This window comes from Typopeltis vanoorti, chromosome 11, assembly GCF_054136105.1.
Source record: "Typopeltis vanoorti isolate ZY-2024b chromosome 11, IOZ_Tvanoo_1.0, whole genome shotgun sequence".
Taxonomy (NCBI): Eukaryota; Metazoa; Arthropoda; class Arachnida; order Uropygi; family Thelyphonidae; genus Typopeltis; species Typopeltis vanoorti.
In genome coordinates this window covers 123,842,021-123,861,964 of record NC_143559.1, presented here as the reverse complement: position 1 = coordinate 123,861,964, position 19,944 = coordinate 123,842,021, and the positions used below count along the sequence as shown (strand labels likewise).

At 34.9% G+C, this 19,944-nt stretch overlaps 1 protein-coding gene across 1 annotated transcript in view; it reads left to right on the top strand.

Moving 5' to 3' along the window:
• Positions 1 to 19,944, top strand: part of Nf1 (neurofibromin 1) — a 1,119,557-nt gene that overhangs the window by 336,719 nt on the left and 762,894 nt on the right. Inside the window, exons 18-19 of the mRNA XM_090400295.1 lie at positions 19 to 92; positions 11,364 to 11,519. Of these exons, the coding sequence (XP_090256421.1) occupies positions 19 to 92; positions 11,364 to 11,519 (230 nt within the window). The remainder of the gene's footprint in view (positions 1 to 18; positions 93 to 11,363; positions 11,520 to 19,944) is intronic.

The following is a 19,944-nucleotide window of genomic DNA, read 5'->3' as shown; positions in this document are numbered from 1 at the left end:
TTTTATTTTTGTATATAGGAAGAGCCGCATTACAAAAGCGTATCATGGCCCTTCTCAGAAAAATTGAGCACTGTACTCAGGGTTGCTCACAGGTAAATTAAATTTATAAGTCATCAGTGCATTGTTTGGTTTATTGCTTTAATTAACTATTGGTAAGCAGAGACAATTTCTTTGTTCATAAGTTTGTTGGAATTTCAACAGTGAAATGTTTTAATGAAGAGAAAAGAATTAAAAAAAAAAGGAAATAAGTCATGTGCAAAACTAAAATGAAAATTCTTAATTCTTCAGTTTTTGATGTAGTTTTTGCTTTAAAGCTGAGGGATAGATATTTAAGGATATGTTATTAGCATGCGATATGAACTTTATGAAAAAATAAAAACTTATGTTGTTATTATTAGAACCAGAGACATTTGGATGTCTCTGGTTCTAATAATAATAATCTGGTTCTAAGCATCAGTTAATCATCAAAGGAGGTCATAGATCACCCAAAAGAGCTTTCATACCTTCTCTTAAACTCATTCCCTCTAGATGCACTAACTACTTCAAGAGGCAAACCATTCCACTCACCCCGTTTCTTAACCGCACACAAATTAACTTCCAAAGAGCCTCCTTGTCCTCTCCCTGCCTTCCATATAATGAAAAATTTTATCAACATTTCTTTATCAAAATCTTCTGGGTTCCATTGTGATTCTGATATATTGAAGAGAGTGCGAGAGTGTTAAAAATGATATCAGGATTATGGAATGAAGACAGATTGAGAATTTGTAGACTGCAGACACTAGCAAAAAGGAGAAAAAGGGGTGGTATGATTGAGACTTACAAATTTCTGAAATGATCATACAGGATTTCAGTTGATGGAATTTTTTAATTTATGGAGGGTTGGGAAAGGACAAGAGGGCATCCTTGGAAGCTGAGAATGAATGCTGCTAAGAAGGAAGTGAGGGCCAGATTTTTCTCTCATAGGGTGGTGCATGATTGGAATGGATTGCCAATTGGATGTTGTGACTGCAAGCAGTGTGAATGAATTCAAGAATAAGTATAATAGCTGGTGCATGTAGTATGTGGCCTCCTTCAATGAGTCTCTGACTCCCTGGAGGTCTCTCCTAATAATAATGATAAAATGACTTCCTTTTCCTTATATACCACTGGTTTGTTTCAACATCACAGTTATCTCTGAGTTGTATTTGTAATTTTTGCAATGTGATCTTTGAACTTCTCCAACCATAATCACACCAATATAATATGCTGTTGGAAATCTCATCATGCCGAAGTGGTTACTCATGTTGAATTGACAGCCATTATCATTTGCCAGCACCTTCCAGCTCATTCAAATCATTCTGTAAGTGCTGCATATCAGTATTTGTGATTTTCTTGCCTATTTTTGCATCGTCAGCAAACACATGAACATCCCCTGTCTGCTCCTTGATAGTATCATTTAATGTATAACTTGAACTACAGTGATCCAAGAACTGATCCCTTGTGTACACCACTGGTCACTTTAAATCTGGTATATACCCCCCCCCCCCCATATATCACTTTCTGATGATACCTGTCCATAACTGACCCACTTATTCAGGTCAATAACTTATGACTCAGTCCCATGTTCTCCAGTTTATGAAACATCCTTTTTATGTTTTTCTTATCAAATTCCTTAGTCCAGTGTAGTGTATCCAGCATACAGTATCATAGTGTATTCATTATATTTATCTAACTCAGCTAACATTATTATGAAATATAAGCAAATTGCTCATATTTGACTTCCTTTAGTAAACCAATGCTGTTCCAACCCATTTCTGTATGCAAGTTCTTGTCAACTTCTCAAATGCCTTCTCTACCACTCTAGAGATACTGATAGGTCCGTAGTTAGTCATACTGGCTTTTTCACCACCATTGTACAATAGAAATATGATACTTTCTTTCTATTCCCATGAGATCTGTCCTGACTTTAGACTGAAACATGTCAGAATCCAAACTGATTGGCTGGATATTTCTCTAGTGTTCATGCTGATATATCATCTTGCCATGTTGCTGAATTCATATCCCTGTTATGCAACAGTTCTTGAATCTCATACACCTCTATCTCTTCGTTTAGTGTAATTGTAACTGTGCATCGTGTTACATACACGAGATTTATAGACGTTAGCAAAGTTGGTACTCATTATTTGAACAATATCATCTGCTTCTGACACAAAGGAACCATCAGCATTCACTAAAGCTATTCTTCACATTCATTATTCTTTTACTTGCAGCATAGCGATAAAATTGTTTGGGGTTGCATTTAGCCTGCATAAAGAGTTTCTTTATATACTTCGATTTAGTTTTCTGTACAGTACTCTTATCTTTTCTGGCCTAAGCTTTGTATATTTCATAACTCCTCTCATATTTATTTTGACAATATTCCTTCCAGAACTTCTTCTTATGGACCTCTTGCTTAATAAGGTTGAACATCCATTTCATTTCCACCCTGTTTGTTCTTCAAACTGTAGGAACACATTCAGATACTGTCTAATTTAAGAATCATTTTAAAGTTTTTCCATGAATTGCTGTTGCCCTTCCCATTCAGTAACTGATACCATGGACCAATTTCTTGTTTTAATCCTTTACCCAAGTGTTAATGTAGCCTCTGAATGACTAGTCTACTTGTATGTAAAGACTGTTAACTTCACATTAGTTTCAGAATCCCATAACCGAGGGTGGGGGGAGAGGAGAAACCACAATGGGATACTTGACAAGAAAACATTTTTTGGATAGTGAACCTTCCCATAATGTTTCTCATTATGTGATACTGAGGTAATCGACATAAAGTTAAAAGCCTCTATATACAAGTATACTAGTTGGAAAGATATATATAATTTCTTGTACCTTATAACATATTTTGCAACCAAGTAAAATCCTTTCTACAACCCTCTCTGATTCAGCATATTTTAATATGGTGCTACACCAGTTTACTACTTCTATATGGAAAACATATGATTTCTGCATTAATTTAAACTTAGTATCTTCGGGGAACTTTGCTTCCACCAACAAAACCTCAGAAATATCAGTTGCAGGGATGACAGGAGAGCAATTCCAGACAGATGAGGTTAACCACCCAGGTATCAGTCATCTTTGTGGTTTAGTTTCAATTCGTCTTTTGGTTGTTTATCTGCATGAGACTGGTAAAAAAGGAAAACTGATATCCTTTAGCTATAGCTATATGATGATATAAAAGATCTAAGGCGTTTTCTCTATCTCATGCTATCTATCCATCTTTTATTTCTCCTACTACAATCAGGCTCTCTTGCATTCCTGTACTAACTACTGTAGGCCTGTGATGAGCACCTCCTTTACTTTTTCATCTCAGAAGATCAAAATCAGCTGGATAAATGACTCTTCCTTTAATGCATTTGCAGTATGAAACCAAAGCAGTTATGAAACTGAAGCAATTGCTCACTGGTAAAACTGTCTTGAAAATCAGTGCATGTGGTTGGATTATTGTTTTACTTTAGTAACTATCATTAAGTCAGCTACTGATGCAATATAATACGTCTTCAGAATATTGGAATTTCAGCAGTTGATGTGATACCAACAGCCTAGAAGAGGACTAGTCGTGAGGATAATTGACACCTACTTTGTTTTGTATGATTAAGAAAAGTATTAAAATGACAGTACATTTTCCTGGCAGTAATTCAAAGATTTCCTGTGCTGCCATCATTACATTAATAAGAAATGCCAGCCTGACATTGATGGAGTAAACAGCATGCCCTTTTTCTCCAATCAGTTGGCTGTATATTTGAATCCTACAGTATGCTATTTATGAAAATCTCTGGTAGATGAACAGGGAACTGTCCATGTTCCCTGTTCATGACAGCTTTGGCATTTTTTTGTAGATCAGATTAACATTAAAAAGGAAATAATTATTTGTTATCCTCAAGAATATTTCAGAATGGATGTAACTGATATTATGAACGCCCAAGGAAAATTATTATTTCAGTAGGACTTGTTTATAACAGATACTTGACTTCCTGTTCCTGTCTTTTGCATCTTGGTCAAATTTTATATTTCACACTTCTGAATTATTTCATACTTCATCAACCCACTTATATCTTCACATCTTCTGGGTCATTTTCCTGGTATTGCCCTTGAAATACTAGTTAAATTTTTAATTTCCCATTTTCAACTGACTAAATCATCTTTGATTTAGCTCACCTTAGACATTCCAGAATATTAATGATGTTAGATATTTAGAATGGCTTGGTTGCTTAACAATTTATTTTAATTACTTGGTAGCATTAAGTTATAGCACTAAAAATAATTATTTAATACCATCAAATAATTAAAGTTAATAAAAATGACTTATATGTTTATTTTACATATGCTTGTGTTATTGACTGTCTGTTTTGATTTTCTTCACTGCTTTTGTATATATGCACTCCAGGCTTGATTGTCTGTTTTAATTATAACTGAATTCTCAGAACCATAAATTAAATACTGGTGTTTTGAACATTTTATATGTGGCTTTGTTTTGGCTCAATTATCTCTTTTTCCATATCAGTGTAATCAATTCGATTCCCACAATACCAGCTTTTCTTTTTCTGATAACTGCTTTTTGTTTAGTTTATATAGATAGCAGATGAGTATGTAAAAATTATGGCTAAATACCTAAAATATTTCACCTAGTCTCTGTGTTTAAACGTGTATTAATGCCTAGGTCCATTTATCTAAAAAAAAAAATAATAATAAATAAATAATAAAAACAACACCAGATTTAAATAAGTGTGATGGTTTTAAATTTTATTAAATTCTGGAAACAGACACCCATATAAACAACCAACCAGCACCCACCTATAGAGGGGGTACCTTATGGTTAGTAAGTTATTACAATTTTTATATTATATCCCAGTATCCCAGATGGTCTCTTGATAGATGAAATACTGTTAATTTAAAACATTTAAATATTTTTTGTGCTGCTTTTTTTCCAGTAAATCTAATTTAAAACCTGGTCTATATATTCCTAATCCACTTTCATAGTTTTGGTGATTTGATTGTAGTGTTGGTTATTTCATTTGAAGAAATTAGAGTATAAACAAATTTTGAATATGGTGAATAAAAAAAATATTCCAGTGAGAATCAAAACTTTTTCTTTTGGAAAATGGTTTATAATTAATGTCCAAACTTATTGGAATTTCTGATAATTTTAGGCAATGTGGATTCCATCAAATCATTGATGACATTAAGGCTCTCTTGCAGAAGTATAAACCAATATGCCTCTGCCTGTAGGAAACATACTTAGATCTGAGTTATGATCTGTCATCATTCATAAAGACAGGAAATGGACCTTCCCATGAAAAAGTAGCTATCCTTATGGGCAACCCCCCCCCCTCCAGTAAGTCCCACTTAATATCAACATTTTAGTTTCTGTATGATCAGCCATAATAACACTGTGTTGCATTTCCCTTCCTCCTGCCACCTTGATGATTCTATGTTGCATATGGAATCATCATATTTCCATATTATTTATCAGATCATATCATTTGTATTTGGGTTTCTCAATTATTTGACAGCTGGGAAGTTATAAAAAAACACCTAATGTGTAATTAATTGTCAATAAGCTTTTGTTGTGTTAAACCTTTATATACCATTGCCCCTGATGATGTAAGTCTTATGACGAATGAAACTTGTTGGATTTTTTAATTGTTTATTTTTCATAAACTCTTTATATTAATATGCGGTCTCAATACTGAAAACTACCTATAAAATAAAATATATCAGGATCCAAAAACGAAGTTAGCCACCACCACTCTTCTCCTGAAATCCTCTTGTGCTGAGAAGATGGTAGTTTATCAACAGCAACTCAAACTTGTTTGATTATTCCACCATCTGATAATTTCGCCATGCATGAACTTTATGATTGTGAGTGCTTCTCTGAATAGTGCATCATTTGCATGATCTACAGTATCTCTTTTAAATCAACTCCAAAAATAGTCCAATTCAGTGAGAAATAACTTGGAAAGAAAATTATTGCAAGGATATCACTGAAAAATAAACCATCATATACTCCTATAGAAAAAATGAATACTTCTGTATCCATCAAAAGTAAACTGAACTCGCCAAATGATCCTGATATATCATGTGAGGAATAAAACATTTTTCTAAAGGAAGAGATGGACACTGGCCATCCATTCTTCCTTAAATCAGTAGATAAATATAAGCCTGACAATGCCATATCATTGAAGGTATATGCTTGATAAAAATGACCTCTCCCATGTAATAGATGCAATACTTTCTTCCTTATGCCTACCTGCTTTTATTCTGTAGTGGATTATACAGTGTTCCCCTGCTGATGTGGGATATCAAAGAGATATATAGAAGGATCGTTTTACTGTAATTTACACTGTGTCCTCACAGGAAGCGTGTTCTCCTACATGGATAACCCTGTGGGAAATTCACAAAGCTTAATGGAATCCTTTTCCCCTTGCAAAATTTACTGCTAAAGCAGTCAGTCAAATACCTGTCATTGAAACAGTGATTATGTGACAGATTGCATTGTCCAGGAACTGCAATTACAAAAACAATTTGATTTCCACTATATCCAAAGCCTTGATGGAATCCTAAGTAGCGAAAAAAAAAAAAAAAAATCCAGATAGAGTATTAGCACATTATGTAAGACTAACGAGTGAAAAACAGTCTTGGATCCAGGTATTATTTCTGGGAAAATTCCCATGTTCTCTAAGTAAATATTATTTTTATGGCTATTTATCCTATTTTTGTTTAGGAGTACCCCCCCCCCTTTTATTTTTTTTTTTATTATAATGTCATTGGCTTTTTACTCAAATTTTAGGGCATTACTGATGCTTTATATGGACAGATATATGAAGAATATATATAGGGAAGAAAAAAAAATACACATATAGGAAGAGAAAAACCAGACATACCATTGTGGGATGTTGCTGGCTATCTTCTTTTTCAGTGGCATCCTGACATATGGCAATATACATTCATTGTTGAAGGAAGGAAGTATGACCTGAACGGGAGGTTGGAAAAGTGGGGGTTTGAGAGGTGTGGGAGAATTATTGGTAAGGCAAGAGGTATGCAAACTTTTTTTCTGAAAAACCCAGGTTTTTTATATTTTTTAAATTATTAAAGGTAGGCAGAGAATGCTTTGGGATGGGGGTGAACATAGAAATTTTAGGGAAGGAGAGTCTTGATCCGATTTATATCATGGATTAAATCAAACAAGCAGCGTGTTATGTCGTTTTTTCTATTATTTTTTCTACTATTATTTCTCTTGTGCCTACTAAGAATATCTCTAAACTAATTCTCTGGGGCCCGTTTCCCTTTTCGGACTCTGACGGTATTTGTTTGTTTCAGCTGCGCCAGTCAGAGCCTAAGGACAGAAATTTCTTGTCCTAAGAAAGTTTCCCAGACTTTAAGTATTACCTAACCTTGTTAAAGGAATTGAGTAGCTTTAGACATCTCAGCATACAGTCATGGCCAAATTACTCTAAACTCCCCTTATATTCCCCTTATGCATAGGTCCGTAATTTTATGAGTAGTAAAATCAGTCTCATGCTCAGACAAAACTCAGGCTTACATAGAAAAACATATTTATTAAATGGCTAAAGAGATTACAATTAAGTTTAACATGTCAAAAGCAAAGCATTGAAATCATTACTAAATCACTAGTTAAGCAAATAAGAAATATTCAAACTGACAAGCATACTATTCACATTCTATGGGTGAATTAGGTTCACACATAGCACAAAATATAAGAACAATTTCTAAACTAAACTTTCTGTCAGTTTTGACCCCTTGACATTAAATTAGGAACTGCACAATCTTAAGTTCTCAGACTACCAGTCCAACACAGTCACTAAATCACTCTGAGAACAAAGTGACTTTAAAGTTCTTTTTCTTCCTAGTCAGGATCTTGTTCCTTCTTTCCTCTAAAGTTAATTATTACATAGGTAAAAAGTTTCAGTACTTTACTACCTTGACATGCAGATGTCGTGGTAATTTAGTCCGTCCTTTGTGGGGGAATATCTTTCTGCTACGGTAGATTGTCACCATGTGGAAGTCACATGTTCGTTACAAAATGGCCACTTTTCTTTGCTGGACCCTCACTCATATCATGGTTTGCTGTCGTTAGCTCGACCGCCATCAAAGGGACCTTTTGCTATCTCAACATCGGCGAAAGCTTTACCGATGGCCCAATTTGGAGAACTGCCGTCATCTCGTGTATAGCATGCCTGACGCCTTCAGTTAGCAACTGGGAAGGAGATTGCTGTCCGGCGCCGTCGATCAGTCAGCACTGCTGGTCCACACGAGAAAAACCAGAACAGGAAAAAACGAGGGGTTTAAACACGCGTGAACTCGTATTTATCCTTTGTCACTGTGCCCTCTTTCTGCATTCAAATCTTATTCACGGCACCTTCCTATTCACTCTTATGAAGTGGCATCATACCTCTCTCCTCGATGAGCACTCTTTTCGTAGAACGAGAGTTCCGTTTGCTTTCCACGAACACCTCTGCCTCGAATTTTACGTTATCGGCAGTGGCCAGCTAGCAACCTTTGAACTTTTGTTAGCACTTAGATACAAGTTCTTGTATAGAGCACAATTTAACATTAATGTTTTAAGTAATTTATTTATATTTAGACATACAATCTTTCTTCTATTTTTACTTCTTATTAAGGTAATTCTAACGTGTTTTCTTTTTGCTTTCTTGACTAAAAGTACAAGTATTTCTAGCTCAGAATTTTGTTTCTTGTTAAATCCTGACTGAATGACCCTTTTGATAAAAAGGTCCTCATTCAGGATCTAACAAGTGCAATAATTGTATGGGATAAAATCCAGAAAAATGAAGGGGAGGTATAGAACGCACCATTTGTCTACCTTAGAATATAATGGAGGTGTTGTTGCTGATCCTAAAGCTATTGCAAACACTCTATTATTATTATTATTATTATTATTATTATTATTATTATTATACAGGTATCCCCATGGAGTTAGAAGACTCATTGCAGGAGACCTACACTAACCACTTTGTGACAAAATTTTCTTAGAATCTTAGCACCATATCTTCCTGAATTTTTAATATTAAAAAAGCAATAAGAGAAACAATGGGCTACCAATTTTTTATGGTCTGTCATTTTTTATGGATCTCCCTCTCTTATTTTATAACACAACACTTTCAGATGAAGAGTTTCTCGATCCTTGGCATAAGCCAATTGTCATAGTCATCTCAAAACCAGGAGTGGATCCAACACAAGCAAACAATTATTGACCTGTTGCTCTGACCACCTGTCCTTATAAGATATTGGAGAAAAGGGTTAAATGCCAGACTTCTCTCCACTATACAATGTAGTTTTCATAAGTATCATTCAACTTTGGACCATTTGGTCCATTTAGAAACATGTTCGAGAGAGATTTTCTTGAAATACTTCTAAAAGCTTATGACACAGCCTGGAGATATGGCATATTAAAATACCTGTATAACCTAGGTCTTAAAGGATATCTTCCTGTATTTATTAAAAACATTGTACTAACCAAGTCTTCCAAGATCAAGTGGAAAGTATACTATCTTTGCCATTTCAACTAGGAGAGAGAGTGTGTTCCCTAAGGCTCCATCTCGAGTGTGGCACTTTGCTGTGAAAGTTGATTCAATCACTGAACAGCTTCTTCACAATGTAGGCAATGCTGTGTATGTCGATGACTTCGTAATTTACTGTCACTCTTGTAACACGAGGGTAATTGAAAGACAATGTCAGAAAGCAATTGATCTTGTCTGTTGATGGGCTCTTAGTAATGAGTTTTCAGCAGAAAAAAGTCTGTGTACATTTCTGCCAAAAACACACCCTTTGCCCAGATCCTGAGTTAAGAATAGGACAAAAAATTATTCCAATAGCAACAGAAGCCAAGTTCTTATGACTGACTCATCTTTCACAGAAAGTTTACATTCCATGCACTATGAGAAAATTGCAAGAGAGTATTGAAATCCTTCACACACTATTCTCTATGAATGGGATGCAGATCGATATTTATTGCTTCATCTTTATTTGTTCACTCGTGTTCACAGCTGGATCATGGGCTTGTCTATGGATTTGCAAAGCAGAACAGTCTGCAATGGTTGAATTCCATCTATCATCAGGGTATAAAGATAGCTACTAGTACCTTTCGCACATCACTCACCCCTTCAAGGTCTTCGTTGAAGCAAATGAACCTGCTTAGATAAATAGTTGGCTCAGAAAATAGTCTCTTCCAGAGCATCCCACACGAACTAGTATATTTTTTCTGTGTTGAGTAGCTCAATATCACACACATCAGAGTCAAACCTTCATTTGCTCTGTTTGTTAAAAAATGATTATGCAAGCTATTGACATGAATGTTGACAACATTACCTGGCCAAACATAATAGAATTCCTCCATGGCAGGTTTACATTTCCTGTAACCTTTCACTGTACCAACTAAGAAAGTCTCAAACTCCATCATCATGCAATTATTTAATGATCACAGAGCAGTGTACTCTAATTTCCTTCCCATCTATACTGAAAGTTGAAAATCTGAGATCTCTGTCAGTTGTGCTGCTGCATTTCCTGATTTTATCATATCCAGTCAGATCCCACTTAATTGCAACATTTATACTGCAGAGTTGCATGCACTTCAGCTTGTGCTTGTACATATAAAAGAAAATTGCTGCAGAAGTGTGTTTTATACAGACTCGGAGTTCTTTGCAGGCCATCTGATCTCCTGCCTACAATCTGCATTTATTGCTTTGCATGTTTCTACAACTTGCAAATTGAAGGTCTGTAATTTTGATATTCATGTACAGACTACAGATGGTTCATAAGATCATCTGATCTTCCAGTGGGACTCTTATGACAGAAAGTACTGACAAACAAATTAAGCGCTGGCAGTCGAGTCATTGTAGAAACAGATAAGTGGAAGTTGTTCTTACTAGGGTCCACATAGGTCATAGTTATAATCATCTGATCTTTCAGTGGGACTCTTATGACAGAAAGCACTGACAAACAAATTAAGCGCTGGCAGTCGAGTCATTGTAGAAACAGATGAGAGGAAGTTGTTCTTACTAGGGTCCACATAGGTCATAGTTATCTTACACATTCTTATTTACTGAGGGCTGATGACCCATCTATGTGTAAACAATTTCCTCCAGCTAGGGAAGGCATGCTCTTAAGGTCACTGTACTCTGTTTTTCTTGATCTTTTGGATCATTGTCAATATGTGTTATCCTGTTGAAGTTACATTCTCATTTTCAGAATTATCATTTTACAAATACAATAATAATAATGAAAACACGAGATACATGCAACTTAACTCCTCTGCTTTATTGAGAATTTATCACATCTGAAATTTGAACTTGCAGGCTTGGGAAGATACATTCCTTAATTGGGATACTGTTACAAAACTGTTGACAAGCTATCCAAAATCAAAGCTTGAAGAAGCACAAATGTGTGAAGGTTTTCATCGCACTATTGGCAAAAGACGAGCATCTCATCAGAGTACTGAACATGAGCTTGAGGTATGATGTTACCTTTTGAAATTATCTTGTACATTGATTTTTCGGCATTTTTTTCAAATTCCTTCTTGGAAACCTGAGACTTATACGTTATCTATTCACTATTGAGGAAAATAATATACTAAATAATAAAGAAATGTACATTAAATGCTAAGTATGTTAAACTATTTTTATCCAATAATGGTGGGGGGGGGGTAAGGAAAGAAGCAATAACTACAGTAGCCAACAGTATTCACAAAGATGAACTTCTTGAACTGTAGGCTATTTCAAGCAGAGTTTGATGTAACCAAATTTCAAAATGAGTAATTAGTGTTATCTGTGTGTATGGTCCCAAGAAGGATTTTGAGTCTTTAGCTGATATAAAGAAAAGTGATTCTTGTCAATAATCTGAACATCACAGTAGGAAATGAATACTAGACTTGTAGGAATGATTTGGAAAAATTCATAGAAAAGAGTATACCTAATAGTAATGGTAAATTGTTATTGGATTTTTTTTCAGGACATTAACTAGTCATTACTAACATGTTTCAACATAGCAACACACTATTCACATGAATATAGCAAACAAGAATTTAAAAAAAATAATAATCCTATTCACTATGTTGTTGTCATTGGTCATATATTTATGCAGTGAAAGTATCACTAATAGGACTGAAGAGCATACAGCTGATTGGGGGAGGTGAAGATTTCCTCAATACATTTTTCTCAATCCGTTGATGTGAAAAACATTTTTGCAGAATGAAATCAAATTCAAGGGACACTACTTAAAGGCATTTTAATTTGAAGGCCATCACACTTTTTACTTAGAAAATAGGGTAGTTTCATCAACTATTGGTTTCTCATTTGTTTATTGTATTTTATTTTTTATTTTTATTATTATTTTTTTAAATTTATTTTTTTCGGTGCAAATACTACTCCTGAAAGCTTGCAAATTTCTCGTACCTTATTGCTGTTGGTGAGCCAAGAGATGAATGATCCAGGAATTGTGTTCTTCATACAAAACATTGAAAATTTTTTCCAGACACTTAAGCCTTCAGTAAGATAGTTGTTGTCTCATATTAGGCAATGAAACTAAAACTAGGCTAGATGTTTCAGGTAAGATTTATGCAAGCGTACTTGAAAAGAAGTTGAGAAAAATTATGGAAAAGAAACTTAAAAAAGTTTGAGCTGGGTTCAGGCCAGTAGAGGTTGTAAAAGATTTTTCACTTTATAACAAATAGTTGAGAAATCATGGGAATATGACTGATCTGTACTTAAATTTTGTAAATTTGTATAATAAATTTAATTTAATCCTTTATCCAAGTGTGAGCAAACAAAGTTAGCGCCTGAAAGTATCTTCAGGACTGGGGTAAGGTGGTACAACATCAGGGCAACTTGTTGCAAAGGTGGAGCAAGATACCAACACTCCTATCTCAGTATCTCCTATAATGCAAAACACATCTCCTTGCAGATATGTCTAATGTTATGCATTAAGGGAAGGGCCACCCAGACTAGTTTCGACCTTTATTGAGGTCTCTTCAGTGGGAGCCAGGCCTAAGTGGAGATACCAGGCAGAAGCATTAGCAGGTCATCTCTACCTATAGGAGTTGCCAATTGGTGTGCCACCCTTTTTTTTAATAAATTACTCTGGATTTAGAGAAAGATGTTGAAAGTTTATTTTTCACTTGGTTAGAGTTTAATAAATTTAGTTTAATCCTTTATCCAAGTGTGAGCAAACAAAGTTTGCGCCTGAAAGTATCTTCAGGGCTGGGGTAAGGTGATACAACACCAGGGCAACTCGTTGCAAAGGTGGAGCAAGATACCAACACTCCTATCTCAGTATCTCCTATAATGCAAAACACATCTCCTTGCAGATATGTCTAATGTTATGCATTAAGGGAAGGGCCACTACCCAGACTAGTTTTGACCTTTATTGAGGTCTCTTCAGTGGGAGCCAGGGCCTGGCTCCCACTGAAGAGACCTCAATAAAGGTCGAAACTAGTCTGGGTAGTGGCCCTTCCCTTAATGCATAACATTAGACATATCTGCAAGGAGATGTGTTTTGCATTATAGGAGATACTGAGATAGGAGTGTTGGTATCTTGCTCCACCTTTGCAACGAGTTGTCCTGGTGTTGTACCACCTTACCCCAGTCCTGAAGATACTTTCAGGTGCAAACTTTGTTTGCTCACACTTGGATAAAGGATTAAACTAAATTTATTATACTCTAACCAAGTGAAAAATAAACTTTCAACATTTTGTAAATTTGGAAAAGGCTTACGACAAGGTGCCCAAAGAAATCTTTTCAAAACACTACACTACAGAGCAATACATAGTCTATATTTAAGTGTTAAGTTAGCAGTTAGATTTGAAGGAAATGTAGGAAGATGGTTTGATGTAAAATCAGGTGTAAGACAAGGATGCACATTCTGTAGATAATTTTCGGTATTGAGACCACATGTTTATTAATAAAAAATAAAAGAGTAAAAAACCCGACAAGTTTTGTTCGTCGTAAGACTTACATCATCAGGGGTAATGGTGTTAAAAGTTGAGCAAAACAACCAAATTAAATAGTCAATTAGATGTCCTTTTTTAACTTCATAACTGTTCATTAATTGAGAACCCGAATACAAAATGATACATTCATTACTGTATGCTTGTTGGAACAATGCTAGTTGTTGTTACATTCTGTGGCTCACGGGTGTTATATCCGAGGCAGCTAAATTTTTTGATAAAGGCCAACCAGACTTGATGTAAAATCAAGCCTTGATTTTTATTGCATTGTGTAGGGATTCTAAGCATTTTTAGATCTTCTTAAAATTTTCTTGTGAAACAGTTCTTCTCAACATATGGCATGTTTATCTGTTGCCAGAGTACTTGATGGTGAGTAGTAGTTGTGTGGAATGCTAAGCCTGATTTGTGTTCCCTTCTTTTTTCGGGGTCTTTTATATGTTCAGCCATGCAGATCTCTCCTGACCTTCCCGTCTGCCCTACGTAACAGATGCCACAAGAACAGTGAACGGAAATGTAATTTTTTATGTTCTTCTAGTTCTATAGTGAATTTTATATTTGGATGCAAATTGTTTACATACGCTTTAAAAGCAATCAGTTCAACTACTGTTCCCAGTCAAATGATGAAAATATCATCTACATAACATAGCCAAACCTTTAGTCTTTTTTTTTTGATAGTTTTTGAAAGCATTTGTTTCAAAATATTCCGTAAAAAGGTTGGCTAAAGCTGGAGAGAAGGGGAGCCCATGGCAAGTCCTTTTTGTTCCCAATATTTGTCTTGATAAATGAAAAAAGTGTTTTCCAAGCAGTGTTTGTATAGTCCTACAATGCCCCAAGTTTGTCAGAATTAAGCGTGTATTAAACTCTACTAAAGCAAACAGACTTTACCAAAAAACAGAACTAGCTATTTTAAGAGAACGGATCATGGTCACGAGATCAGAGCTTGCAAAGATAGGCTGATACGTTTACTGTACACAGCGAACTGGCTACACTGTTACCGTCCGACCTTTGGGATAATATTGATAGCATTATGTACAACAAAATTGCAGCTGTTGCTAATCAGAAGAAATATAATTTAATAAAAAAGTTTAATTTGCTCCAGCAAGAAAAAGAAAAACGTCTAGATCGGTCTAAAGTGGTGATTAATCTTTCTTCCAGAGTCCTGTCAAGAGTAGGGAAAAAATCTCCTAATGAAAGGTTTTAATTTTGCTTTAGCTCCACACCATATTCCAAAAGTAGATATCATTGCACAAATTGAATAAGGAATCTGCAATCTGCCTAGAGATTCAGCAGATCTTATCCGTATACAAAGTTCAGCACTATTATTAAAATGTTAAGTACCATGTGGAAACTTACCTAAATCAGAATCTGTAGCACTTCAAGTATTAAGACAAGAAAAAAACATAGTGATAATCAAAGCAGACAAAGGGAATGCAACAGTAGTCATGAATTCTAAAGAATACACAAGAAAAATTAACATCCTATTGGAGGATTCTAATACCTATTCACTCCTAGACATGGCTGGCGCATAATAAAACTAATGAGTTGATAAAAAAAATTATACCTAACTGGCCTGAAGAATTAAAAAGATCTTTATCATCTAAACATCTATTGGTCACAAGAATTAATGGAGCAACAAAAATACATAAAAAAAGATATCCCATTAAGGCCGATTGTGATGGGAGAGATTCTCCAACCTCAAATTTAGCAACATTTCTGACAAACATGACAACACCACACACACATAGGAAAAACAGAATTATTTATAAAGAACAGTTTACATTTCATCAAAAAGGTAAAGGATATAAACATAGAACCTTCAGACATGTTAGCAAGTTTAGATATAGTCAGCCTCTTCATAAATGTACCTAGAAATGACACAGTGGATCTTCTTGAAAACTTTTTCCCACTGGACACTGTAGGAGTATACAAACACTGCATGGAAAACACTTTTTTTCATTTATCAAGACAAATACTGGGAACAAAAAGAAGGACTTGCCATGGACTCCCCCCTCTCTCCAGCTTTAGCTAACCTTTTATGGAATATTTTGAAACAAATGCTTTAAAAAACTATCAAAAAAAGACCAAAGGTTTGGCGACGTTATGTAGATGATATTTTCATCATTTGGCAGGGAACGGTAGAACATAAAAAATTACCTTTCCTTGATATCTTTATAGAAGTAAACGAAGAAGAAAGGTTATCATTTTCTGTACACAGAAAACCAACCACAACAGGAAGATTTCTTAATGCTGCCTCACAGCACCACCCATTGCAAAAAATAGGCATAATTAAAACCTTGAGAGACAGAGCATACAATATATCTAGTACACAGATGAAGCAAAATGAAGAATTACACTACCTGACACAGAACCTCACACTTAATGGTTTTGACAAGACAATTAAAAAAAATTCTTAATACAGCTCCTACAAGTTCCTTATCAAAACAAGATTTCAAGAACACAATCACTCTGCCGTACATCAAAAATGTCACAGACAAATTGGCTACATTTGCTCCATAAGTACGAAATAAAAGTGGCTTTTCTTCCTTTACAAAAAATATTAAGATTCCTACATCCACCAAAACCTCAGCATCATCCCATGAAAAAAACCAGGCGTTTATCAGATTCACTGTTCTGTGGCATCTGTTACTTAGGCCAGACAGGAAGGTCAGGAGAGATTCGCGTGGCTGAACATATAAAAGACGTCGAAAAAAAGAAGGGAACACAAATCAGGCTTAGTATTCCACACAACTACTACTGGCAATAGACAAACGTGTCACATGTTGATAAGAACTGTTTTACAAGAAAATTTAAAGAAGCTGCAAAAATGCTTAGAATCTCTACATAATGCAATAAAAATCAAGGCTTGATTTTACATCAAGTCTGGTCGGCATTTATCAAAAAATTTAACTTCCTCAGACCTCAGATATAACACCTGTAAGCCACAGAACGTGACAACAGCTAGCATTGTTCCAACAAGCATACAGTAACGAATGTATCATTTTGTATTCAGGTTCTCAATTAATGAACAGTTATGAAGTTAAAAATAGTGTTCAACTTTTATACACCATTACCCCTGATGACGTAAGTCTTACGACGGATGAAACTTATCGGGTTTATTACTCTTTTATTTTTTATTGTTTAATAAACATGTGGTCTCAATACCGAAAACTATCTCCAGAAATGCTTACCCACAGAAACCTTCGCTTACATAAGGATGCACATTGTCTCTGCTCTTATTTATCATTGATATTTATTGCATTATGAGAATAATGGCATTAAACTTGATATTAAAATCAGAGATATTAAACTAATCTCTTTGCTTTATGCAGATAATGTTGTACTCATAAACACATCCAGTGCAAGTCTCCAGGTTTCTCTAACTAAATTGCGTAAAAGTTGTAGCAATTTTGGCATGAAAATCACTATGAAAATAGGCAGAAACATAGGAAGCTTCATCTGCCTTGTTAGTGGGAAAACCTATAGAACAAGGAAAATATTTCAGCTATATATGCACAGTTTTGAAGAGATGGCAAATTAAATTTGGAAATAGACAATAGAATAAGGGAAGCTGGTATTGTGGTGGGGATAGGGCAGTTGAATAAATTTTTATGGAATAAGAGAGGAATGAGCCAAAACACCAAACTAACAGTATATAAGACATTGTTGAAACCAGTTTTAAGATATAGATCTGAGAGTTAGGTTAGAAATAAAGTACTGAATCAAAGACTGAAGACCACTGATATGAGAGTTCTGAGAAAAATTAGGCAGAGTGAAACATATGGAATCAGTGGCAAATCATTTTAAAAACGAAAAGTATTAGAAACAAACTTGGCATTATTCACATTCAACAGTGCATGAGCAGAGCTAATCTAAGGTGTTATAGCCACTTAAATAGAATGGAGGTGGAAAGATCATCATCATCAAATTCCTGACATGTACCCTCAAGGGGGGTACAGGATATGATAGTACTACATGAAAAATTTACATCATTACTAACTCCCTATCTACAATTTTCCTCCAAATCAGTCTGTTACTTGTCAAGACTCCAACATTATTAGATCTTATATTTCTATCGTCTAAGGCACTTTGTACCATATCAATCCATCTATATCTTGGTCTTCCTCTGGGTCATTTTCCTGTCAACCTGGCAAAGAACACTTGTTTCGCTAATCTTTCATCACCCATTCTGTTTAAGTGACCATACCATCTGAGATTAGCTCTGCTAACGCATTCCTGGATGCGGACAATGTCAAGTTCTTTCCTAATATCCTCACTTTTAATAATATATTGCTATTGATACCATCTGTTCACACCTCTAATCTTTCTCAGGACTCTCATATCTGCAGTCTCTAGTCTTTGGTTAAGTGCTTTACTTCTGACCCAGCTATCAGATCGATAAATTAAAACTGGTTTGAATGCTGTCTTGTATACAGCTAATTTAGTGTTCTGACTAATTTCTCTCTTATTCCATATGAATTTGTTCAATTGAATTCCTACCATACCAGCTTTGTTGATTCTGTTGTCTATTTCCATATTTAATTTACCACCTTCACTAAAAATCATGCCTAAGTAGCTGAAATGTTTTACTTGTTCCACAGGTTCTCCATTCACAACACATTTGACATTTTCAACGATTCTGCCTATTTTCATTGTCTTTGTCTTTTTATTGCTGACCTTCATACCATATCTATTACAACAGTTATTCAATTTAGTCAGGGATCTTACAGACTTGTAGCAGATTTATTTAGAAGTATAACATTGTCTGCATAAAGCAAAGAGCAGACATTAGCATATCCAGTTTTGATATTAGGTTTAATATCACTTTCCTTCATAATGTGATCCATATAGATAATGAATAACAGAGGGGATAATGTACATCCTTGTCTCACACCAGATTTAACATTAAACCATCTTCCTGCACTTCCTTCAATTCTGACTGCTGACTTAAAACTCAAATAAAGACTAAGTATTGCTTGATATAATGCCCCATTGACACCATATAACTGCAGCATATTGAATAGCTTCTCTCTTGGCACCTTGTCATATGCCTTTTCCAAATCGACAAAACTTAAATACAGATCTTTGTTATATTCCCATGATTTCTCGACTATTTCTCATAAAGTGAAGATCTGATTCTGACAGCCTCTATTTGGCCTGAATCCAGCTTGTTCTTCACCAAGCTTTTCTTCCACAATTCTTCTCAACCGTTTCTCAAGTGTACTTGCATAAATCTTACCAGGAACACTCAGTAGGGAAATACCTCTGTAATTCTCACATTCAGTTTTATTTCCTTTTTTATATATGGGTACTATGAGAAAAAAAGGGAGGAATGGTTAGAAAAACGATTGTTTGATGCTAAGATGGCAGGTGAGATGTCTAGGTGGATTGATTCAGTCAGAAGTGCCTTAGAAATGTAAAATGTGATAAAATTGTGGATAAGAGATTAATGTTAATGTAAGCTTAATCATGTAGTGCTGTTATAGTAGCCTGAACACCTCTTGCGGGTGCATATCAAATATTGATGATGATGAATGTCATCTTTGACTCCTCTTATTCTTCTCCCAGTTTTCTCTGAATTTAATTTGTTGTTTTTCTCTTCCATATTTTTTAACCTCTTCTCAACTACTCTATTGAATGTGTAATTCTCACATTTATCTTATTTTTGGAGATGTGTACTGTTTAGTATCATCTAGAATTCAGTTTCCTGACCTTCTAAATTATATTGTATAACATATCTATTTATATGTGGTAGTATTAATCTAACAGATAAGCTTAGGTGTTGACGGTTTTTTATGACTTATTTTTCATGGTATTGTTAGATCGTAGATCAATCATGTTTTATCGTCTTATAACTCTCTCTCTTGTTGGTATTTATTGGTTGTAGGCTGATATATCAATCGAATATGAAGAAAATTTATATTATACTGTGCCACTCC